The sequence below is a fragment of the Lutjanus erythropterus genome, chromosome 6 (genome assembly GCF_056507025.1).
Source record: "Lutjanus erythropterus isolate fLutEry1 chromosome 6, fLutEry1.hap2, whole genome shotgun sequence".
NCBI classification, from domain to species: domain Eukaryota; kingdom Metazoa; phylum Chordata; class Actinopteri; order Lutjaniformes; family Lutjanidae; genus Lutjanus; species Lutjanus erythropterus.
In genome coordinates this window covers 3,091,460-3,115,928 of record NC_139322.1, presented here as the reverse complement: position 1 = coordinate 3,115,928, position 24,469 = coordinate 3,091,460, and the positions used below count along the sequence as shown (strand labels likewise).

The following is a 24,469-nucleotide window of genomic DNA, read 5'->3' as shown; positions in this document are numbered from 1 at the left end:
AAAACCTGGAAGGATAGAGGTGAACCATCATCTTCGAGGAAGAAATGTGGACAGAAAAATATCTTGAATGATCGTGATCAGAGATTAGTTAAACATTTGGTGAAATCATAAAAAATCAAAAGTAGAACTCATGGCTGTGTTTAATAGTGAAAGTAAGAACATTTCCACACAAACAATGTGAGGAGAACTGAAGGGATTGTGACTAGGGAGCATAAAGATTGGACTGTGGATCAATGGAAAAAGGTCATGTGGTCTGATGAGTCCAGATTTACCCTGTTCCAGAGTGATAGGGGCATCAGGGTAAGAAGAGAGGTGGATGAAGTGATGCTCCCATCATGCCTAGTGTCTACAGTACAAGCCTGTGGGGGCAGTGTTATGATCTGGGTTTGCTTCAGTCGCTCAGGTCGAGGTTCAAACGTTATAATGTCAGCTTCACTACCTGAATAAACTGAATGATCAGGTTTTTACATCAGTGTTTTATTTTCTTCTCTGATGACACGGACATATTCCAAGATGACAATATCAGGATTCATCGGGCTCAAATAGTGAAAGAGAGGTTCAGGGAGCAGGAGACATCATTTTCACACATGGACTGTCCACCACAGAGTCCAGACCTGAACCCCACTGAGAATCTTTGGGATGTTCTGGAGAAGACTTTACACAGCGGTCAGACTCTCCCATCATCAATACAAGATCTGAGTGAAAAATTAATGCAACTCTGGACAGAAATAAATGTTGTTAAACTGCATAAGCTGATCGAAATGATGCCATAGTGAATGTGTGCTGTAATAAAAACTAAAGGCAGTCCAACTAAATATTAGATTGGCTTTTTTTTTTTGTGTATTTTCCCAGCATAACTGGAGAGTAAAAAAAAACCCTGAATAATAATACAATATAATAACATAAAAAGGCTTTATTAAATATTTTTTTCTTTTTAACTACAAACACAGTGCAGCACTGTCAATAATCAGACAGTAAAAGAAGTTTTGGGGAATAGTCTTCTGTTTTAAGGGGACAACATTAGAAGCCTCTGATCGCCCCCAGAAACTTCTGGGTAAAATTACACATACTTCATCCATATTTATTTATTATAACATGCACTGAAAGGGAAGGATATCTTTACACAGGAAGCTTCTGTTGCTATTACTGGAATAGGGTTCCCATTGCAGGGAAGAAGTTAGTCATTTTAAGCTGCTATGTGTAGAATTTAAATATATCTGAGTTTTTTCTCCTCCAGTTGTAGTATTAAGAAAAGCAGAAAAAATATAGACTACATCAAGTGAACTTTAACTGCACCCTGCAGCTTCAGAACCTCTTTCTGTTTGAGCACACGTTGCATCACGTTTTTTAGTGTATGAACATTACATGTCGATGTATACAAATTAGAATTTTTACTGTAATTAGGTTTATTAAAACAGTTTTGGTGTGGTCAAAGATACAGCTCATCATAAAACTCTTCACATTCATCTGAGGCCTTTGCAGCCTCAGTAACCTGGTAGCTCCTGAGTTTCTGCTGAGTCCATATTTTGTCACTTCTTACTGTAGAAAAGAGGAAGCAGAAGCCACATACAGAAACCGAGACGTGGCTTGTTGCTTAACAGACAGTTATACTGAGGTCAAAACGACCACAAAGAGACATGGTCACAAGCGTATTGCTTGTGACCTGTTTTTTGGCTTTTGACAATCACAGAGCTGAGAGACAACCATCATTTGCATCATTTCCCATGATGCATTGCACATGAGCCTGGAGAGCGAGTGAGAGTGAGTGACAGAATGATTTGTGCAGTGCAGGAACAGGCAGTTCAGGGGGATGTAACTACAAAGCAAGTTTAATGTGTCAGTGAGGTATGCTGAGTCTTAATAAAGAGTTTTTGGTATCATGAAGGCGGCTCTCCTTTAACGGGACCATATCACCATGGTAACTGATGCTGAACTCCCTGATCCCAGGTCAGAAGCAGGTTATGGTCAGAGTTTCAGATTAAATTGCCTGTTTTTTTTTTTTCACAAAGTTCTTCATGAGCGATGTAGATGATAAACACACACATTAACCAAAATCTGCCTTATTAAAACATTTATTTTCCTATCAGACTCTGTAGTCAAACAACCCTTTTTTCAAAACATTTTTGATGTTGTGGCTTGTTCTTAGAAATGTATGTATAGGATTCTGCACAGAAGTCCATTTAGTGTGTGACCCTGTTAGATGTTTGGATGGTCCCAGTGTGTTCTTCAGGTCAGAGTCACATGCTGGGCCTGAAGATGTACAGACGGAGAACTGTTTGAAAGACAATTAAATAACATATTAGAAGTTGTGTGTGTGATTAATCCAATCATATAGCTGTTTCCAGGTTGTAGGTAGTATCATTAACAGCAGCAGCTGAACAAAATGTCCAAGAAAAGAAAAGTTGATGCAGAGAGAAGACAGTTTAATGAGAGAGTGAATACATGTTTGTGCTAAATGGAGACAAGCTGCTGTGTTTTCTTTGTAACAAAGCAACTGCAGTGCCAAAGAAATACAATTTACACTTTGACCTCAAACATGGAGATAAGTATGCTAACGTTAGCTACCAAGAGGAGCAACAAAAAGTCAAAGAATTCATTCTCAACACAATGATATTATTTTTCTAGACTTCTGCTTTCAGAGCTACTTACTGATTATTAAGTTATTACTAAAACCAATAATAATCAAATGCAGAGACAATTATTACAACAAGGTACATTTACACAGTCCAGAGGTCTGCAACCTTTACAATCAAGACAGACATTTTTACACTGTAAAAGAAATGTTGCGACAATTCAACATTTCAAGGTAAGACACTGTAACAGATTTTAGTTGAGATAATTTAATTTTCTTCTTTAGACAAACTTGAATGTTTGAGTTTTAGAAACTCAAAAAAAAAATGTATTTAAAAAATTGGTCACAGTGAGCTGTAAACCTGATTCATCATTATTCTGGTGTATGAAATTTTAATTAAGAATCTTAACTTTTAACCATCAGTCACTTTGACTTCAATTTATTTACTTAAGATTTTTTAAATACAAGTTTGTTGGATTTCTAAAACTCAAAGGTTTAAGTTTATCCAAAGATAAAAAGTTAATTATCTCATGTAAAGATTTATAGTTGGTAAAACTTTTTTAAAGCTAAAAAAATTAGAGTTGGACTCTGGAGTTGGAATCTCTTGCAGTATTTTGTCTTGAAAGTTTGAGTTTTCTCAGGTTTTTTGTTTTTAAAGTGTCAACCAACAACAAAGACAAATGAAATTTAAAATGTAAAATCTGTTATTCATCTCCATATAATTTTTTGTTAAAGCCACAGGGAGCCTCTGGAGAGCAGCTCCGCAGGTTGCAGACCCCTGACATCATCTTACATTTACAACTGGCCCTTTGAAGTCAACCATAACGTTGAAGTCGCCATGGTAACTTGTAGCACATGTTAAGCTGCGTAGCAACAGAATCCAGGTCTGAATTCAGGGTCTCATGTGTGTTGTGTGGAGTAGATCTGGTCCTGGTCTCTGGTGGCTGGATCCAGGCTCTGGTAGATGGAGTCCTCACATGTGGAGACTGGAGGACGGTTCTTATAGACGACACACTGAAAATGAAAACAACTGTTTATATGTGAAGACATCAGAGGATGACATCATGTGACTACTTAACAGACCAGTGACTAAATAATGACAGTGATGAATTATGTGTGTTTTTTCTAAGGATGTTCAGATCGATTGGATGATGATAGTCATCAGCTGATAATCAGTAAAAATATGTCATCTGTAGATTTGGATTAATGCTTTCTAATTGTGAAAACTTGAGCCATTTCTCAGGTGAGTTGCTGTTATTGTCGCAGGCTTAACGAACCAAGAGAAGAACTTCACCCCCAAAATGATTTGCAGATCAGTCAGCCCCTGTTTGTGTTGGCTCCACTGTACGACTGAAAGATACACAAAAATTATTTTCACACATGTTGTGATTATGATATGAGTCAGGATTTTGGTGGGATGATGGTGGTGATTTTTGCATTTCATTTTCACTGAAAACAAACGTGTTCCTTTGCATGTGGAGAATAAAGTTTGTAGGCCTGAGCGTCTCTGTAGCTCCACAATGATTCATTTATAATGGTATGTTGTGACACATTTTATCTTTATTAAAAAATGACAGTTTCTGTGATACAGATTGTGAACTTGGCCATCTTGTGATTTTGATAATATTTCCATGAACTGTTCAGCCCTTCCTACAGCCAGACTTGTTGAAGTTGATGGTGTTGTTTTATGTCTTAGTGACTCCAGGGAAGTCTGCAGTAAAACTAAACATAGACAGAAAGAGCTCATGAAAGTCACCTCCATGTTCATGTCGTCTGAGTTCCTGTTTGTCTTCAGTCTGTAGAGGAGCAGCAGAACAACAGCCACCAGCACCACAACCACAACTACAACCACAACCACACATACGACCAGAGGAAGGAGGTACTCTGGGTAAGAGACACAGGAGGAGAGTGAGGAAGAAGAGAGAGCAAAATGGGGTAAAAAAAAAACAAAACAAACAAAAACAAGATATTTCATTTATTGTGGAAAATTTATGAATAAGATCATCTTGTTGAATATCACCGACTTTGGGCTGATCAAATAAAACAAGGTGCAGAATTTAAATCCTGTCCTGAAGAAAATAACATTCATTCTTTCAACCTTTACTTTAACTCAGAACTACACTCAGGTTGAGACCTCATTTTCAATGTAGCCCAGTAAAACAATAAAATAAAAGCTCCTAGACGCAGAAAACAGCAAAGAGAAACTTGCACAAAAGTGGCAACAAGAAGTAAAAAACTATAAAAGCCAAAATAAAATTTGAAGAATAAATAAAAACATCAGTAATAAATAAAAACAGTTAAATTTAAGGTATATTAATCAGTTAAAACAGGAACACCTGGAAGTAAAATGTGATACAGTTAAAGGTGTAAATTGCCCTTTGGATAAAAAAATGAGGAAAGCTTTAAATTGTTCTGCATGTTGTTCTTCACTGCAGCTGCACAAGATGAAAAACTGGATTTTCCAAGTTCAATAAAACAGTCGGCACCTGCAGCGTGATCCAATCATTAGAACAAGTTTAGTAAGAACCCACATTAAAAGAAAACATTGAATGTAAATGTAGTTTAATGTTGGAGTCATGCAGTAATTTAAAGATGGTTGTTTGGGAAATGTTGTCATTCTTAATCTGATGAAGAAATTAGAACAAAATGAGCAGAAAGACACTGATTAGCTGGTGATTTGTATTTCAACTCAACATTTCCTTAATCTCTGATGACATATCATGGTCATTTTATGATTTATTACAGTAAATATATTACAGAGTTCTCATTTAATTTAAAATTAAGTTTCATCTTATGAACTGTATCTTTTCTTGTGCTGAAAAATGGAGAGTTCAGTGTTTGTAAAGTATAAAATGTTCATCTTCACAGTGTTTAATGAACTGTCCTGTACCTGTAAACTGCTCGGTGTTTTCAGGGGGAATTGATGAAGGTGTGAAACTTCCTGAAGTGGAGTTTACACTCTGTGTTGTTGTCGGTGTGGAGGCTGATGGGAGCGATGCTGACAAAGGTGGAAGAGTCTGTTTCAGGCTTGAAGTGATCGGAGTAGCTATCAATGAAAAGACAAGGAAACAGATCCTGATACTGAATCAATACTACACAGGGAAAACCTGATGAGAAAAATTATTATTCAATTATTAAAATAAATTATTGTCACTATACGTTTGATTCCAGTGAATAATTTACAGGATATAAAATGTCATGACCTTATCATTTTGTCCTGTTTGATATTTGTGGCCAGTGATCATGCACACACACACGCACACACACACACACACACACACACACACACACACACACACACACACACACACACACACACACACACTCTGTAGTGGTTTAGAGGTTAAAGCAATTGTGTGTGAAAAAACGAGTACAGCAGTCCAAAATGGGGGTTGCAGCTCAAGGGGTCCTATCTTACACCCAGGAAAAGCCACTGTGTTGGTGATGCAGGTGGATTTGTTATCTCACACCAACACAAGTGCCATTTTTGCCACGTTGGCAAGATGGCAAATGAACTTGTGCCTGGTCTGTGCAGCTGTGGGCAGGAGGTCTAACAGTGAAGGAAAAATGAAGGTGTGGCCCGAATCGTTTGCTTTCTTCTGTTCAGCGTAAAAACATATCCAGTAATCTGCAAATCATTTACGGTTCATTTGTTGTATTTCTTTTTGCAGGCGTTCATGTAAAATAAACTGTTTATACATGAAGCTGCTTTGGAGACGTCCTGCTGAATTAATGAGGGTACCTGGGCACGCCTGATAGGTGTATCCTGCTGTGTGCTGGTAGTGCAAGGGGCGGGACAGGACAGGATACCCCTGCACCTCTGCCACAAGGTGGATTTGGACACACTTTGAATAAATTAAATCCACTGAGCCTCGTGCTTTCCACTTGATTATGAAATAAATATTTCTGATTATTACTTTAATTTCTGGTGATTTTTTTGCAGAGTAGGTATAATGGTACAATGTATAATATATTGTATAATGTTTTTTTAAATTAACATGAACTGAAAGAAACCTTCAGATTACAATGCAGCATTTTCATTAAACTTAATTTAAAAATCACTCACCATCTAAAACAAAGATATGTCCTGATTTGAATGAATCTGGAGACAAAGCTCTGCCGTAACCACACTTGTACCATCCTGAGTCTGACTTGGTCGCCCGTGTGATGGTCACATACAGTCCAAATACAGATCTTTCTCTGTATTCAATGCTGTATCTGCCACTCTGAGCTCTGTCTTCATCTGTTTCAATGAGAACGTCCTCTTCTTTTTTGCATTCATTCCTACACAAGAACTTCTGTTTTCTGTTTACAGCATCCAGGCATCCAAATGTGACACTTTCTCCTTCAGTAACTGCAGGGCTAAAACGAGAGCTCACATCCAATGTTGCTGCTAAAAAAAAGAGTCAACAGTTAATGTGAGTATTTCCTGTGAGATGCTGCAGTCTGATCACAATATTTCCTGCTTCACATTATCACAGATCTACAGAGTCACACTGAGAGCTGCTGGGCTCAACCACAGTCTGACTGCTGGGGTCATGATTTGACATCACATTAATAAAATGAGTCCATACATCAGAAATAACTCACATTCTTCCCACAATTTAATTTTGATTTCATGGTCGCTCTTTATTTTACAGCAAGTAACAAACCCTAGTTTGTATCAAACTGGACAAAAAGTAGAAATTATATTTTGTATTAGACAGTAAAGAATCACAACTTCACCCTACAGAGCGACAGAACCGTACTGTAAACTGAAGTGTGTTATTTTCCACAGTTAGACCCTTATTACACTTTATCAAGAACGGTTCCTTAGCTCTTATTAGGGTAACACTGCATTTTTTTTACTGTCTAATAAAATATATTATGTAAAGTTTTTGTCTAATTTGATACAAAGTACAGTTTGTTAAATCTTATTAGTGTACTGTAAAATAAAATGAGCTGATTTAATTGGTTACTACACTTCAAAATCACTAAATATGTTGACCACATAAATATATCAGGTTTAACTCACCATCTAAAACTCTGATCTCAAAGTCACTGTATGAAGCTGGAACCAAATTTCCACCCAAACCACACCTGAACCGTCCTGAGTCAGACTTGGTCAGATGTGTGATGGTCACAGACAGATGTCCTTTTCCAGAAGGTTCTTCTCTGTATTCAGTGCTGTATCTGCCACTCTGAGCTCTGACTTCATCTGTTTTAATGAGAATGTCTTCTGCTTCACATTCTTTCTTACAGAAGAACTTCCTGCTTCCAGATTTAGACAAGGTGCAAATAACTGAACCATTTCCTCCCTCAGCTCCTGCATAAACGTAGAGTTTTGCACTGACGAGCCCAGAGTGTCCTCCACACAGTGCTGTTGGAAAGATGAACAGAGGACACTGATGGTCAGTACTTTGTGTATTCTGCAGACTGCCTAAAAACTCCAGTTACAAACACAATCACACTGCAGACTTTGTTGCCGATGTCTCCTGCTGAGAAATCAGCTTCAAACTTCAACTGTTCTTAAGCACAGATGTCTTATATAAACACAGATCATGTTTTGCTGCTCAGCCTTGACTCCAACTTTTTCCAGTGGTCACTCTCAGTACTGCAGAGAGGAATCACCCTGCTGCTCAAAAAGGCCTCAATTATAAAAGAGACATCTGTAAAACTGTTGACAGGACACCTAGAACTGCACACAAGCTCCGTCAGGACTCTTCATGTTCTCACGTTTTGATCCATGGAGGTTTTTTCTGTATATTATCGGATGTGACCCTAATGCTCATAGATGGTTCCACAATTACCTCTCAGATGAACAGCAACATGTAAAAGCAGGTAACGTCCAATCTGCATTTTAGCGTTGACAAAAGGTGTCCCTCAAGGTTCCATATTAGATCCTGTCCTTTTCACAATCTATATTCATGATATCATCCAGACTCTAAATACCTGTACTGTTCATTTATATACTGATGATACTAGTTTCTATTGTTGGTCTGACTCCATACAAATACACTTGAGGACAGGAGTTTATCAAAGTCAGGACTGGACTAAACTTAATTTCCCTCATGTCAGTTCTGAACTTGGAAAGACTGATGTTACGTTGTGCTTCTGCTTCTTAGAGTGCACTTTAAATCTTGAGTCCCTGGTAACTATGGGAGATTTTTGGGTATCTGGGTATCATTGAAAATGAGGGCCACCCCTCACAGTATCCTCAAGAAATGAATAAACGTTAAATGAATGAATATTCAGTTGGCCAAATCACCAGGAGGTGAATCTGAGATTCTAGTATGACAACATGGCAACAATATGTAAAGGTATTAAATATTAATATTGGATAGGTGGTCTGCTTTTACCCACAATTTTAGAACCCTTGTTCTATAACTAATAACATGTTGCACTGTGGACCAACGTAGCTGTTTTATCTGTTGCGTTGCTGCATAAAACTTCATGCAAACGAACATGAAAGATACTGTGAGGGAACGCAAAACTTATTGAGAAGGAATGCAAAATATATTGCGAGGGAATGCAGACTTATTGTGAGAGAGTGGGGAAACTTATTGTGAGGGAATATAAAAGATGTTGCAAAGGAATGCTCAACTTATTGAGAGGGAACTCAAAAAAAGAAAAATCTCACTGTGATCCTTAGGGGGCTCCATGAATACTTTGTGCTGTTCATAGGAAAAATATGCAGAAAAACTGTGGAAAATGTTGGCAGAGGCTGTTTTTATCACTTCTGTAAAATCATTAATACTCATAAGAAGCACAGAGTAGCACCTTCTTCCTGCTATTTAAAAGACAAATTATGTTCACGTCACAACACGAGTAAACTCACTGCAGTTGATCATCCTGAATAACAGGAGATGACTGAAGGTGAGAAATGAAGATGTGTGCATAAGAGACACACTGCCAATTTACACACTCTAAAGCAGCTATATAAATCATGACGTTCATCAGAATTATCTTAAACAATTATTCCTTCTGTCCAGTTTTTGTTTTGCTGCTTAAATATTAAAGATATTTGCTGCAGTGACATTGAAACACATGGAAACAGAAAACAGACTCTCTGATCATTAAACCATCATTTAAATGAAGTCATGGAGTGGCAGCTTTCCAGGCGGCTTTTTTTTTATTTTTATTTAAATTATTCCACAATCTATTTTATTATTATATCTACATGTTACATCTGTCACATGTTTTAATAATTTTCATAAATGTCACCTGAATTTAACACAACTGTTTATTTTGTGAGCATTTCAGTAGAATTTTAACACAATTTTAGAAAAAAAAGCATAAACTATATAAACAACACATCTCTGTGTTATCTTTGTGTACTTTTATCTTTGTGTTGAAATATTTCACACACAACGTGTGTTAAATGTGTCAACACAGTGTTGTTGAAAGCAGCACAAAATGTGTTTTCCTCAGCTGCCCTTAACACACTGATGTGTAAAAAATTAACATGATGCATTTGAGAGTGTATATACTATATTCTTTGTTTATCTTTGTTTTGTTTTTGCTTGGACATCATAAAAAAATAGAAATAAACATAGAAATACCTATTAACTGTATATGGAAATTTATAATCTGCTTTGTCAACTTGTTTTGGCTGGAACATTTTCACTTACACTGAATACAGAGCCCTCATCTCTGTAGATTTTTGTATGTGGACCTAAATTTTCTCAATTTGAGAATCTATTGACAGTCAGGTGAAAGTCATTTGAAAATCTGCATGGACTTTTTCCAGCATGAGGAGAAAAAAAATCATCTTATCTTTGTAAACTTACAAAGAAAAATCTCAGCATTACATCTAAGCATTACAAAGTAACGCGTTACTGTAATGCCGTTATTTTGCAGTAACTAGTAATCTAACGCATTATTTTTTAAATTCAGTAACTCAGTTAACGTTACTACATGATGCGTTACTCCGTTATTTTACGTTATTTTCTAGAGACTGAGCTGCAGCCAGAGCTGTGTAGTCCTGAATCTTCTTGTGTGTGTGTGTGTGTGTGTGCGTGTGTGTGTGTCAGCGGGGAGACGGGAGAAGACACACTGTGTGGGCGTGTCTGTTTACAAGACTGGTATCATCATGGCGTTGGCGGCGGAGCCCAAGTCAAGTTTCTTTACATGGAGATATTCTCACTACTTGACCTTTGTCGAGCACAAAGACAAGAACGTTTTAGTTAAATGTAAGTTGTGTCTTGGATCAAAGATCTTATCTGCTGCCCAAAACAGCAATTCAAACCTGTTGAAACACCTACAGAAACAACCTGCTGCGACGAAGCTAGTAGCTAAGAGTACAGACACAGACACTTCACCTCCACCACCTGAGCAACAGCGGCTGGATTTGAACCGAGGGACTGACTGCTCCTGCTAACCAGGAAAAAGTTGATAAACCATTAAAGCCATTGCAAGGTATGTTGTAGAAGACATGCAGCCAATTTCTACTGTGGAGTCGCCCGCTTTCAGGAAGCTAGTTAGCATGATACCGGGTGTCACACGGCAAATGGGACGAAACACTTTTTCTAAGTACCTGGAGAGCGAATATGCAAAAATGGAAACTGAGCTAAAGAAAACTTAACTCAAAACTTAATGGGAGACCTTTTTTTTCATAGTAACTAAATAGTTACTTTTCACAGTTCTGTGTTACCTTTTGGTGTAAGTAATCAGTAAAGTAACTGAGTTACTTTTGAAATAAAGCAACTAGTAACGGTAACTAGTTACTGGTTTTCAGTAACTAGCACAACACTGTCTCTAGGCTGGGTTTAATCTTGGGGTTTAGGCAAATAAGCACCTTTATAAGGTGACAACAAGAATATACATCAAGCTTCACACATCACTCTGTCACATCACACCACCTCTGCAATTATTACAACATAATCGAGGTCACCAGGTAATACCAGTCCTGTGTGAATACTTCTTTAGATTAGACAGAGGAAATGTTGCAGCAAAAACAGAACAGGACAGCAGGACATTGACCATTTGGACAAATGGACACAGCAGCTGTGTAGTGCTGCGCAGTGTATTCAGGTCTTACCTGATAAGAAGCAGAGGAGCAGAACATGATGAATATTCATTCTGATGATTCGATCCTGATGGTTACTGCCTCTATCACTTCGCTCCTTCCACTCGCTGACTGTCTGATCAAGCAGGAAGCTGACGGTGCTTAACAAGTTATCTTCTTCCTTTTCCGTCTCAAACTTAGCAACACCCACAACATGTAACTGGCACTGACATGTAGACATGTTAGGTTAAACTGTTTGTAAATCGGTTATTGACTGATGTCGCTAAAATCCTAAATTCATTATTTTAACTTCAAGGAAACAACACTGAAGTTTGGTGAAAGTTATCAGCATCAGTCAGTTTAAATTTAATGTTAGTTTAATGTTGAGAAAACTAAACTCACCGACTGTCTGTATAATGTAGTGAAGACTTCCACGGAATTTAATAAATGGTTTTAAAGGGACAGTTCTCCCCAAAATCAAAAATACCAGATGAGCGTTCATCTTTCGCTTAAACTTTGTGAGATTCTGCAATGCCGTTTTCCTGTGAAACTCCAGCAGCGTTTTGTGGACTAAAAAACAAAAACAGATAATGACTAAATTTTCACGTTTGGGTGAACTATCCCTTTAAGTGATCTTTACTGGGGTCTAGAGCGTTGACAACCTGGCCTCTTTCCTGTTTTTATTAACACTCTGACATGACGTGATATGACACATATCACCTCTGCGGTAGGAAAGCTCTCACTTGATCTTGATATTTTCCAGGCTGTTGCAGATGCATGAAAGATGTTAACATGTCATCAGATTCTAATCTTTTTTAGCACGAACTCTGAGACACGTACCACCCGGGGTCAGTCGCTGCAGTCACAGACGCTGCAGAGCAGGTTCACTTCAGAGGATCAGATAAAATATGTCGACAGCACTGAGTGCAGGAATTAAAACTTTCACAAAAAGTTGTTAAAAAGTCAGTGACATGATATTACAGTTCATTACTAAAATAATAAGTTAAATAGGTTATATTATATTATATATTATATATATATTTATTTTATTGTCTTAAATAGTGATTGAAATGCCACTTTGTTTGTACATTTCTTGTTACTGAGTTAGACCGATACTCAAACCAGCAGAGGGCTCATAGAGCTCAGGAGGAACCTAAACGCCTCGTAGAGGCAGCTGAAGTTTCTGCCTCGTTGTTTTATACACACAGGTGGGTTAATCTTTCTGTAAAACATCGACCCCAGTACGAAGCTGGACAGTGTTGTGAATCAAAAGCTCAAGTCTTTCATGTTGTTCTTCGTCATGCTGCATCATTTTCATCTTGTTACGTCTTTTTCAACTGTTTTTTTTTTGTTGTTGTTCTATGTTTGTTTGTTTGTTTGTTACATCTTTTGCTTCTTGTTGGGTTGATTTTCGTCTTCTTACATCATTTTGGCTTTTGTATTTTTTTCATTTTGTTACTTTTATGTTGTTTTTGTGATGTTGCGATATTTTGTCACATCTTTCTCTTCTTCTTGGGTGGATTTTAGTCTTTTTTTTTTGTTTTCTCACATTTTTTTGTCTCCTTTACATTTTTTTCTCAACTTGTCACATCTTTTACATTATTTTTTGTATTCATCTTTTTTTTTGGACATTTTTCTGTTTTGTATCTTTTTCTTCGTTAAGTTGTTTTCAGTGGTTTTACGTCTTTTTCTTCTTGTACATCTTTGTAATGTCTGATGTTTCATTCATCTTCTTACATCCTTTTCATCTTGTTATGTAATTTTTAACCAATCAAGAATCCTTGATCAGAACGTGTAATGTCCTGATTTTGTTTTGTAATAGTAGTTTTGTAATAATGTGTTGAAATTGAAATGTTTTGCTAACTGACTAACAAAGGAAAGATCAGCTGGACAAACTAATAAATCTAATAACACACACAAAACACTTAGAGCTGCAACAAGAACTCTATTATTAATCAACTTTTAGATTGTTGAATCATTTTGAGTCCCTTTTTAATTAAAAAAAAGTAAAAATTCTCACATTTTAGCTTCTTAAATGTGAATATTTTCTGGTTTCTTTACTCCTCTCTGACAGTAAACTGAAGATCTTTTAGTTGTGGACAAAACAAGACTTTTGAGGACTGTATTGTACAACATTTTTAAAACAATCCTCTTGTTGATCTGCTGTGGTATTTTTCATCGCAGTACCATCTTTCACCACACAGACTGACAGACTCCTACCACACATTAAGACCCAGAGGGGCGCTGTTTCACTCATTTAAAAAACTGAATAAAATATCTGGAAAAGCTGGACCCAAAAAACATTATCCAAATGAAGTATTGCAAATAAAATGACTTCATCATCTCACCAAAGTAAAAATGACAGATAACAGTGGAAATCTTGTTTCTCTTGGTCTGACTTATTGCTAGACAAGTTTAGAGGAAGAATAACCAGGAGCACATATATTCAATGACAGATCAGACACTTCAGAATAATCAAGTGAGGAGATACTGTACATGTTTTTAGATAATAACAAAAACCTCAGAGCACTTTATAAACTGTACAATACAAAAGATTCAGTAGGTTTTGTTGGGATTCTTGCTGACTTGCTGGATGTTCTCGTAAATGGAGTCTTGACATGTCGAGGCTGGAGGACAGTTCTCATAGATGGCAGATGACTGAAAATAAAACAGGAATTAAACATCCTTAAATACAGCGGCGTTCAGAATAACACAACACATATTTGTTAATCAGCTGTTTCCTGCCTGATTTAACTCAAAGGTGGAAAATTCTGACAAAAATGCAGCCTAAAGCCTTTTTTTCATGCCAAAACTATTGTGTCTTTTACCAGCAACAGCTTTGGTGCTCTTATACCAAACACTTGCATGTTACACACGGCAACAAGAGACTATTTTCTTTCTAATAGACAGAAAGTAGTTCCTACATGAAACTGCTCGCAACAAAGTTTTTGGATTATCTTGAGTTACCGAGTCATTATTTCTGGAAAGAGAACAACCACAAATGATCAGGTGATAAAAATGTGCACGTGGCGAGAACTCGCTTTGCTTTAGGTGTGAACACAACATAAAGCTCCAAACTGTGTACGCTAAAGTATACAGCCAACAGATATGTGACATTTTAAAAAAAACAGGAATCATTAAAACTCACTTAAATTAGAGACAAACCAAGTTAAAGAAAGTTACCTCCATGTTTATGTCGTCTGCATTTCCTGTCGTGTTCAAACCAGCGTTCCTCCTTGTCTTCCATTTGTAGAGGAGCAGCAGAAAACCAGCCGACAGCACAAGAACCAAGGGCACACATACAACCAGAGGCAAGATGGGACCAGTGTGGACGGCTGGGAATGAAGAGAGAGAGAGATGACTCGTGTATAGACAGTTTAAAAGACAGGGATCTTTTTGTCTCGTATTAGGAACTTTAAGATGCCAGGAGTCTGTGACCACTGCAGTGTGTATCTGCTCCAATACAAAGGAAAAAAACAGTAACTTCCCAGAGTGCAGAACTGAAAAAAAGAAAAAAAAAAAAGTATTTTTGAGCTAAAATAGTTGCATATGTCAGTTTTATAGCTTTATATCAGGTTATTGTTTCTACATATTAATCTTGACCTCTGATTTGATCTTTGACCCTTATTTAGAAGTTCCTGTATTCTGCCTTTGCAGAGCTTAGTGAAAAATATTGGGTCATACCAAAACAAAACGCTGTAACTTCCATTTTCTTGTCACTTTCATTTTAAAAAGCAATATATTGACAAAGATTACTACATTACAGTAACTTTTAAAGTCACATTATTTCTGTGATATTTCTGAGCATTTGAAGCTGCTAATATTTCTATGCTGCAACAGAAAAAAAATATTAAGTACCATCAAACCTTTTCTGATAAAATTGACAGTATAATTATGAAAATTATTATAGCTTAATTTTAATGCAGTGCATTTTCACACCTGGAATCAGAGTCTGAGGTGAGTCTGAGAGTTATGACTGTGGTCTTATTTTAATATTTTTTAAACTTTTGTTATATATAGTAGTATAATGTACATATTTCTTCATTTTCTTGCAGATATTTTATATTACATTAAATGAAGTTACGGTGGTTTGCTTTGGTTTCTCTGCAGCTTTTTGCAGTTTCTGTAATTTCAACGCCCGATTTTCTCCAAAATACAACATATTACAGAGAAGATAGTTGTCCACATGACAAAGGATGTCTTAAATGTCACAAAAATGATTATATCTCATTTTTGACAAAATTGAAGTTACTGCCTTTTTCCTTTGGAGGGCAGTATAGAGCAATAATTTTACATGTTGGTTCCTGGAAACAAAACACCCATAAAGGCAGAGAAGAAGATTGCTGGCAAATAAAAAAAACTAAAAGTGCTAAATACAATATTCAGCTGTGTAATTTCCTCTTCATTAATACTTCTTTAGATGGATTTATACCTGCTGAATACTGATTGGTTGTGTAGTTCAGCTCAAGTATAGTCACAGTTCAAAATGTATCTGCTACCCACCTTTTAAACAAAACAACATTAAAGAGCACAGCTGTCAAAACTTACTTGTTATTGGCCAGCTGAATCAGCAACTTCATTAACTAACAACCAGGAAGGAAAACACACCAGCAGCTGATTTTAACATTTCTTTCAATCTATTTAGTACAAGAATGGGACGCAGCCGAGGAGAGAAATGGAGAAGAAAAGAAGAAACAACAACAAAAAAATGGCACAAGAAACTGACACCCGCATTAATGGAGGAAGAGAGGGATCAAATTAATATGAAAAGGGCAACAAAATGGGCAGTTAATGAACTGAAACACATTTTTAACCCAAAACAAAAGAACACGGATGTGGAAACGTACTGGACAGTCTAATGAGCATTAAAGCCGGTATCAACAGCAATATATTAAATATCAATAAAATAAGCAATACGGAGTTCAAGTCAAGTAATGCTGTCTTTAAAGTCGTGTTGAAAAGTTACAGGAAAAGCATCTGTCACTTCCTTTTGCAAAGGTTTTAGCTGATTTCTATAAAATAATAATTCATTTATGGATTTTCAGTCAGGATTTAGAGTCCATCATAGCACAGAAACAGTGCTGGTAAAAGTTACGAATGACGTTCTGATTGCATCAGACAATGGACGTATTTCTTGCTGGATCTTAGTGCCTCTGAAGACCCAGTCCTCATGCAACTTTTTCACTGAATATTTCCAACTCACAATGCTTCATTTTACAGCTTTAAGAACATTTGTTTTGTTGAAGATAAAGTTGGCAGAGAGGCACTGATCGTCAAGAGGAGAAAAAGCAGACTGTGAACTGTACCTCCAAACTGGTTTCTGGTTTCAGGGAAAACAGTTGAAAGCGTGAAACTTCCTGAAGTGGAGCTCGTTGTTGTTGGTGTGGAGGCTGATGGGAGTGATGTTGATGTGGAAAAAGGGGTGAAGAGTCCAGTTTGGCAGAAATCAAAGAAAAAACAGAGAAACAGTAAGGCCCTGAAACTGAATGGTGACAAAATGTTGGTTTTCTGAATAACATCAAAGTTCTTCCAGGTTGGTTGTTTAAGTTTTATACTGAAAGAGCAGCTTCATTTGTCATGACTGAAGGCTCTTTATTGCAGAAAATGGTCAGATTGTGTAGCTTTAAAACCAAATATATAGTAGCAGCAGTGTGGTCTACATCTGTATGATGGAAAAAAGATGTTTTATCATTGTCAGTTTTAAATGACAGTAAAACTATTTTTCATTATCAGTTTCTTTTTTGAAACTAACATGCACTGAAGGAAAAGTTTGTGAATAATGATGCAACATTTTAATGAGAGTCAATAAAAAAAAACCTCACCTGCTACAACAAGAACCTTGTTTGTATAGAATGAATCTGGAGACAAAGCTCTGCCGTAACCACACTTGTACCATCCTGAGTCTGACTCGGTCACCTGTGTGATGGTCACATACAGTCCAAATACAGATCCTTCTCTGTATTCAATGCTGTATCTGCCATTCTGAGCTCTGTTTTCATTTGTTTCAATGAGAACGTCCTCTTCTTTTTTACATTCATTCCTACACAAGAACTTCTGTGTTCCATAGACAGTATCGCTGCATCCATATGTGATATTTTCTCCTTCAACATCTGCACGGCTAAAACGAGAGCTCACATCCAATGTTGCTGCTGAAAAAGATGAATAGTCAACAGTTAATGTCAGTATTTCCTGTCAGATGCTGCAGTTTGATCATAATATTTCCTGCTTCACATTATCACAGATCTACAGAGTCACAGTGATCCACTATATCATCAATAAAATGTCTGTACATCTTAAATAACTCATACTCCTCCCACAATATAATTTGATTTTATTTATTCCCACACTTAAAAATGACTGAATTTGTAAGATGAATACATATCTCAGGTTTAATGACTTCCAGTAGAAACTCACCATCTAAAACTCTGACCTCAAAGTCACTGTATGAATCTGGAACCAAATTTCCACCCAAACCACACCTGAACTGTCCTGAGTCAGACTTGGTCAGATGTGTGATGGTCACAGACAGACGTCCTCTTCCAGAAGATTCTTCTCTGTATTGAGTGCTGTATCTGCCACTCTGAGCTCTGACTTCATCTGTTTTAATGAGAATATCTTCTGCTTTACATTCTTTCTTACAGAAGAACTTCCTGCTTCCAGATTTAGACAAGTAGCAGCTAATTGAACCATTTCCTCCCTCAGCTCCTGCATAAATGTTGAGTTTTGCACTGACGAGCCCAGAGTGTCCTCCACACAGTGCTGTTGGAAAGATGAACAGAGAAGACTGATGGTCAGTACTTTGTGTATTCTGCAGACTGACTGTAAACAGACTGCAGGTTAATGAGGACTAATCCATCAGAAACAGAGATGATACAGAGGCAGCCATTAGCAAAGTTCAGCTTTTCACTGAATCCACAGCAGCTGTTTTCTTTGTCCTTGGTGATTTTTTTCATTGGTATTTAAACATAATTATATCGGGTGAAGTTAGAAGTAGATCACCAGTTAAGTAAATTAGTACAATCACAAATGTCCATGCATTACTCGGCGCTAATTTCACCGAAAGAAAAGAAAGAAAATCAACAAACAAAACCTTCCATCCCAGCCATCTTGGACTTTGGGGACATGTAGAACAGTTATATTAAGGATTTAATTACAGTGATTGCTTGTTTCCAGTGTGATACGTCTGACGAGTCCACATTTCAGATTGTTTTCACAAATCATGGACGTCGTGTCCTCCGGGCTAAAGAGGAAAAGGACCATCCAGATTGTTACCAGCACTAACTTCAAAAGACAGCAGCTGTGATGGTGTGGGGGTGTGTTAGTGCCCATGGCATCATGGGTAACTGTCACATCTGTGAAGGCCTCATTAATGCTGAAAAACAGGTTTTGGAACAACATATGCTGCCATCCAGATGACGTCTTTTTCAGAGACATCCCTGCTTATTTCAGTGAGATGATGATAAGACACATTGTGGACGTGTTCCAGCAGCGTGTCTTTGTAGTAAAAGAGTTCAGGTACTAGACTGACCTGCCTTCTGGCATAGCTTATGCAAGCTATGCAACATGCATGGCGACGTCATTCACCAGTGCAGCCAGCAGGAAACATGGCGCCCAAATGGCACAAATGCTCGAAAGTTTGGTTACATTTCACGAGAAAGGATGACAACAGGGCAACTTGCAATACTTGCAAAGTGGATATTTCATCAAAGGGAGGAAATACTACCAATATGCAGAAACATTTGCACACACAGCATGCGATAACTTTGAATGAATGTTGCGTTTTCGATCCTCTCAACCCAGCAGCAGCAGCAACGGTAGCACGTCTTCTGCTGTTAATACTGCAGATAACTAACTAACTAACACTGCCTATCATGTTAGCGCCATTTGCCTCATTGCAAAACCTGCTATTACTAACTATTAAGATTAAATGAATGCCTTCTCATGCATTACATCTAGATGACCGACAGAGTCTGACTGGCTCAGAGGCTGGCAGTACTCGCTCCAGTTCACGTCTAGCTTCATGTTTGTTCTCCTTTTTTCCAAATGAGAATCGATAAGAGAATCGATAAAGAACCGAATCGTTAAGCAGAATCGAAAATGGAATCGGAATTGTAAAAATCTTATCAATTCCCATCCCTATATATCAAGCAAGAATGAGAAAGAATTTCACTTTCAAAACTTAAACAAGTGTCCTCAGTTCCCAAACACTGACTGAGTGTTAAAAGAAAAGCTGATGTGTCACAGAGGGAAACATGATCCTGAACAAACTTTTTTGGAACATGTTGCATTCAGAATGAGTTTATATTTACAAAGAACAGAAGAACTGAACATTAAATATCTTGTCTTTGTACTTTAAAGTTTTTTATCATTGCATTCTGATTATGTTTATGTTTTATGCAACGTCCCAAGTTTTTTCGAATTGGGGTTGTTCAACCGAACAATCTATAGCTCACTTCCTTGATGCACTACATGACAGACTTTCGTCTTTACTCAGCAATTCCACTTCTGCCCTAAGTCTGTAGCCAGACTGCATCAAAGTTACTCTCTCTCGATTATTAGAGCAAATTCAGACAAAGTTACAACAGTGTTGTTGTATTTGTAGCTGTGGGAGTTTTATAATGTTCCTACTTTCTAACATCAGCTGCCTAAACAAGCATTATTAAATAATAGATGGTGAATATTTAGTTAAATTAAATTGGGTTGCATTTAATTACAATGGACTTGATTAGATTGTGGAAAAGCTGCAGCAAAAACTAGTAACAGAGTAAATCAGAGAGCAACAGGACATCTGACTAAGAACACAGCGGCTGAAAAATATCTCATCAAACATTTGTACAAATGTCAAAAAACAGTGTGTGGTGCAGCTTTAAAGAGACGGTCAGGTATCAGCTCTCACCTGATAAGAAGCAGAAGAACAGAATGTGGTGGATATTCATTCTGAATTGGATCCTGATGGAGAACTGCCTCTGTCACTTCACTCTGTCTGTCTGATCAATCGGGAGGCTGAGGTTGCTTTAAGAAAACTTTTACTTCCTTATTTCTCTCACTCTCTTTTAGTTTGCAGCTTTAGCTGCACCCACAGTATAACAAAAAAATAATGATGAAAGGGGGTAAAACTGTAATATCAATTCCTGTAGATCAGTGGTTTAATGATAAACCTGCTCTGAGGCCCATCTGACATCTAATTAAACTTAAAATCTAAGGAAAATAAAAACAGGAATTGTTGCAGCCTAAAATGCCTGATTTCACAGCAGCTTTTCTAAAATACTGTAATGCATGTTGTGATGTTTTCAGGTGCTTTTTGCAAAGGCATTGTAGTTTTACCTTTGAATAATTCATTAAATATCAAAGGCAACTCGTCCAGGGAGAATGAAGTCATGCTCTGTTCTTATTGTTCTATCTAATCTTATCAAAAAGGCTCCAGATTACAAAAAATCTAACAAAATATGATTTAAATGTAAATGAAGAAGTTCATTTGGAGAGTATTTCACAAGGAGTTCAAACTCAAAACAGCTCAAAATCATAAAAAAATACAAGTGCACAGAGCGTTGGTTAATGTCAGTAACAGTGATAAACATGCAGAACTAATATGTATTGACTGAATTTGTGTTAACTGTCCCAATCGAAACATCACAACTTCCTGGAGTTACTGACATATAGAGCACTTGTAAAGCAAACCAAACAAGTAAAAGACTGAATGAGAAACTGTCCTGTTCCTCTTTATGATAAACTTAACTCTCACAAACAGTACACGACTGCAGTGGTGACCAACTTCTGCATTGAAAGAAAAAAAGATCAGATAAATATGAAAATCCAAAGAGTCAGCATTACTGCAAACTGAATGTGGTCATCTCACTCTGCTTTTGTGCGTCTTCATTTGATTTACTTTTCAAATATCTTAACAGCTTTATAACAGGAACATTTGTGAATTCAAAAATACATGACAGCAGCAGTTTCATTTAGGACTTATAGAGGATTATATATTTTGAAAAATGTGCTGGTCAACAGTTTTTACTGTATTGCAGGAAACACTAAAAAGTGGTCTGACCTTGACTTCTGTTTTTATGTTCTCTTTCACATCATTTCAATTTGGGTAGAATTTAGAAAAAAAGAGAAGTAGAAGATTAGGAGGCCCCATGTGGCATGAGGCCCTGTTCCACATCGTTCACACGGCTTCTGAAGTGTGAACTTCATGATGCAGCTGCCTTGAAACGCAGGTTAGAATCTACTAGAATAACCTTTTGGGTGTTGCGGACGTTTTCCTGGACCCTGTCCTGAGCCCTGAGACTTCTGACCCTGCACCCCAGCTCTCACCACTACTCTCACCCCCCGTCTGCCCTGCACCCCCTCGCCACTCTGACCCAACTCTTAAAAACAACCTGTGCAAAGAGCACAGTGGAGACTTTGTAAGAGATGTGATGAAAGGTCCGTGGCACAAGGAGAAAGTGTCACATTTGGATGCCTGGATGCTGTAAACAGAAAACAGAAGTTCTTGTGTAGGAATGAATGCAAAAAAGAAGAGGACATTCTCATTGAAACAGATGAAGACAGAGCTCAGAGTGGCAGATACAGCATTGAATACAGAGAAAGATCTGTATTTGGACTGTATGTGACCATCACACAGGCGACCGAGTCAGACTCAGGATGGTACAAGTGTGGTTACGGCAGAGCTTTGTCTCCAGATTCATTCAAATCAGGACATATCTTTGTTTTAGATGGTGAGTGATTTTTAAATTAAGTTTCATGAAAATGCTGCATTGTAATCTGAAGGTTTCTTTCAGTTCATGTTCATTTAAAAAAACATTATACAATATATTATACATTGTACCATTATACCTACTCTGCAAAAAAATCACCAGAAATTAAAGTAATAATCAGAAATATTTATTTCATAATCAAGTGGAAAGCACGAGGCTCAGTGGATTTAATTTATTCAAAGTGTGTCCAAATCCACCTTGTGGCAGAGGTGCAGGGGTATCCTGTCCTGTCCCGCCCGTTGCACCACCAGCACACAGCGGGATACACCTATCAGGTGTGCCCAGGTACCCTCATCAATTCAGCAGGACGTCTCCAAAGCAGCTTCATGTATAAACAGTTTATTTTACATGAGCGCCTGCAAAAAGAAATACAACAAATGAACCGTAAATGATTTGCAGATTACTGGTTATGTTTTTACGCTGAACAGAAGAAAGCAAACGATTCAGGCCACACCTTCATTTTTCCTTCACTGTTAGACCTCCTGCCCACAGCTGCACAGACCAGGCACAAGTCCATTTGCCATCTTGCCAACGTGGCAAAAATGGCACTTGTGTTGGTGTGAGATAACAAATCCACCTGCATCACCAACACAGCGGCTTTTCCTGGGTGTAAGATAGGACCCCTTGAGCTGCAACCCCCATTTTGGACTGCTGTACTCGTTTTTTCACACACAATTGCTTTAACCTCTAAACCACTACAGAGAGAGTGTGTGTGGTGTGTGTGTGTGTGCATGCGTGCGTGCGTGTGTGCGTGCGTGCGTGTGTGTGTGTGTGTGTGTGCGTGTGTGTGTGCATGATCACTGGCCACAAATATCAAACAGGACAAAATGATAAGGTCATGACATTTTATATCCTGGAAATTATTCACTGGAATCAAACATGTATAGTGACAATAATTTATTTTAATAATTTAATAATAATTTTTCTCATCAGGTTTTCCCTGTGTCAGTATTGATTCAGTATCAGGATCTGTTTCCTTGTCTTTCCATTGATAGCTATTCCGATCACTTCAAGCCTGAAACAGACTCTTCCACCTTGGTCAGCATCGCTCCCATCAGCCTCCACACCGACAGGTACAGGACAGTTCATTAAACACTGTGAAGATGAACATTTTATACTTTACAAAGACTGAACTCTCCATTTTTCAGCACAAGAAAAGATACTTAATTTTAAATTAAATGAGAAGTCTGTAATATATTTACTGTAATAAATCATAAAATGACCATGATATGTCATCAGAGATTAAGGAAATATTGAGTTGAAATACAAATCACCAGCTAATCAGTGTATTTCTGCTCATTTTGTTCTAATTTCTTCATCAGATTAAGAATGACAACATTTCCCAAACAACCATCTTTAAATTAATGCATGACTCCAACATTAAACTACATTTACATTCAATGTTTTCTTTTAATGTGGGTTCTTACTAAACTTGTTCTAGTGATTGGATCACGCTGCAGGTGCCGACTGTTTTATTGAACTTGGAAAATCCAGTTTTTCATCTTGTGCAGCTGCAGTGAAGAACAACATGCAGAACAATTAAAAGCTTTCCTCATTTTTTTATCAAAAGGGCAATTTACACCTTTAACTGTATCACATTTTACTTCCAGGTGTTCCTGTTTTAACTGATTATTACACCTTAAATTTAACTGTTTATATTTATTACTGATGTTTTTATTTATTCTTCAAATTTTATTTTGGCTTTTATAGTTTTTTACTTCTTGTTGCCACTTTTGTGCAAGTTTCTCTTTGCTGTTTTCTGCGTCTAGGAGCTTTTATTTTATTGTTTTACTGGGCTACATTGAAAATGAGGTCTCAACCTGAGTGTAGTTCTGAGTTAAAGTAAAGGTTGAAAGAATGAATGTTATTTTCTTCAGGACAGGATTTAAATTCTGCACCTTGTTTTATTTGATCAGCCCAAAGTCGGTGATATTCAACAAGATGATCTTATTCATAAATTTTCCACAATAAATGAAATATCTTGTTTTTGTTTGTTTTTTTTTTTAATCCCATTTTGCTCTCTCTTCTTCCTCACTCTCCTCCTGTGTCTCTTACCCAGAGTACCTCCTTCCTCTGGTCGTATGTGTGGTTGTGGTTGTAGTTGTAGTTGTGGTGCTGGTGGCTGTTGTTCTGCTGCTCCTCTACAGACTGAAG

At 37.3% G+C, this 24,469-nt stretch overlaps 3 protein-coding genes across 3 annotated transcripts; all 3 read right to left on the bottom strand.

Moving 5' to 3' along the window:
• Nucleotides 1–3,176: 3,176 nt before the first annotated feature.
• Nucleotides 3,177–11,631, bottom strand: LOC146324643 (uncharacterized). The gene is made up of 6 exons (XM_084719908.1): nucleotides 11,592–11,631; nucleotides 7,587–7,931; nucleotides 6,639–6,965; nucleotides 5,463–5,618; nucleotides 4,329–4,456; nucleotides 3,177–3,586 (listed from the first exon to the last, which is right to left on the bottom strand). Exons 1-6 carry the CDS (start codon nucleotides 11,629–11,631, stop codon nucleotides 3,473–3,475), a joined length of 1,110 nt encoding a protein of 369 aa, XP_084576034.1. The 3' UTR covers nucleotides 3,177–3,472.
• A 2,336-nt stretch (nucleotides 11,632–13,967) lies between these two features.
• LOC146324642 (uncharacterized) lies at nucleotides 13,968–17,130 on the bottom strand. The gene is made up of 4 exons (XM_084722042.1): nucleotides 17,114–17,130; nucleotides 16,865–17,040; nucleotides 14,742–14,893; nucleotides 13,968–14,216 (listed from the first exon to the last, which is right to left on the bottom strand). The coding sequence occupies exons 1-4, from the start codon at nucleotides 17,128–17,130 to the stop codon at nucleotides 14,115–14,117; spliced, it is 447 nt and encodes a 148-aa protein (XP_084578168.1). The 3' UTR covers nucleotides 13,968–14,114.
• An 84-nt stretch (nucleotides 17,131–17,214) lies between these two features.
• Nucleotides 17,215–20,544, bottom strand: LOC146324641 (polymeric immunoglobulin receptor-like). The gene is made up of 4 exons (XM_084722040.1): nucleotides 20,455–20,544; nucleotides 17,973–18,317; nucleotides 17,376–17,707; nucleotides 17,215–17,220 (listed from the first exon to the last, which is right to left on the bottom strand). The coding sequence occupies exons 1-4, from the start codon at nucleotides 20,492–20,494 to the stop codon at nucleotides 17,215–17,217; spliced, it is 723 nt and encodes a 240-aa protein (XP_084578166.1). The 5' UTR covers nucleotides 20,495–20,544.
• Between the last annotated feature and the right edge of the window lie 3,925 nt (nucleotides 20,545–24,469).

Coding starts and splice junctions, on each gene's coding strand:
- LOC146324641 (XM_084722040.1), bottom strand. CDS start 20,494: ATGAATATCCACCACATTCTGTTCTTCTGCTTCTTATCAG. Junction 18,318..20,454: donor GTTCTTCTGCTTCTTATCAG/GTGAGAGCTGAT, acceptor TCTTTCCAACAG/CACTGTGTGGAGGACACTCT. Junction 17,708..17,972: donor TGAGGTCAGAGTTTTAGATG/GTGAGTTTCTAC, acceptor CATCTTTTTCAG/CAGCAACATTGGATGTGAGC.
- LOC146324643 (XM_084719908.1), bottom strand. CDS start 11,631: ATGAATATTCATCATGTTCTGCTCCTCTGCTTCTTATCAG. Junction 7,932..11,591: donor GCTCCTCTGCTTCTTATCAG/GTAAGACCTGAA, acceptor TCTTTCCAACAG/CACTGTGTGGAGGACACTCT. Junction 6,966..7,586: donor TGAGATCAGAGTTTTAGATG/GTGAGTTAAACC, acceptor TCTTTTTTTTAG/CAGCAACATTGGATGTGAGC.
- LOC146324642 (XM_084722042.1), bottom strand. Junction 14,894..16,864: donor AACCAGAAACCAGTTTGGAG/GTACAGTTCACA, acceptor CTTCATTCCCAG/CCGTCCACACTGGTCCCATC. Junction 14,217..14,741: donor CAGACGACATAAACATGGAG/GTAACTTTCTTT, acceptor TTTTATTTTCAG/TCATCTGCCATCTATGAGAA.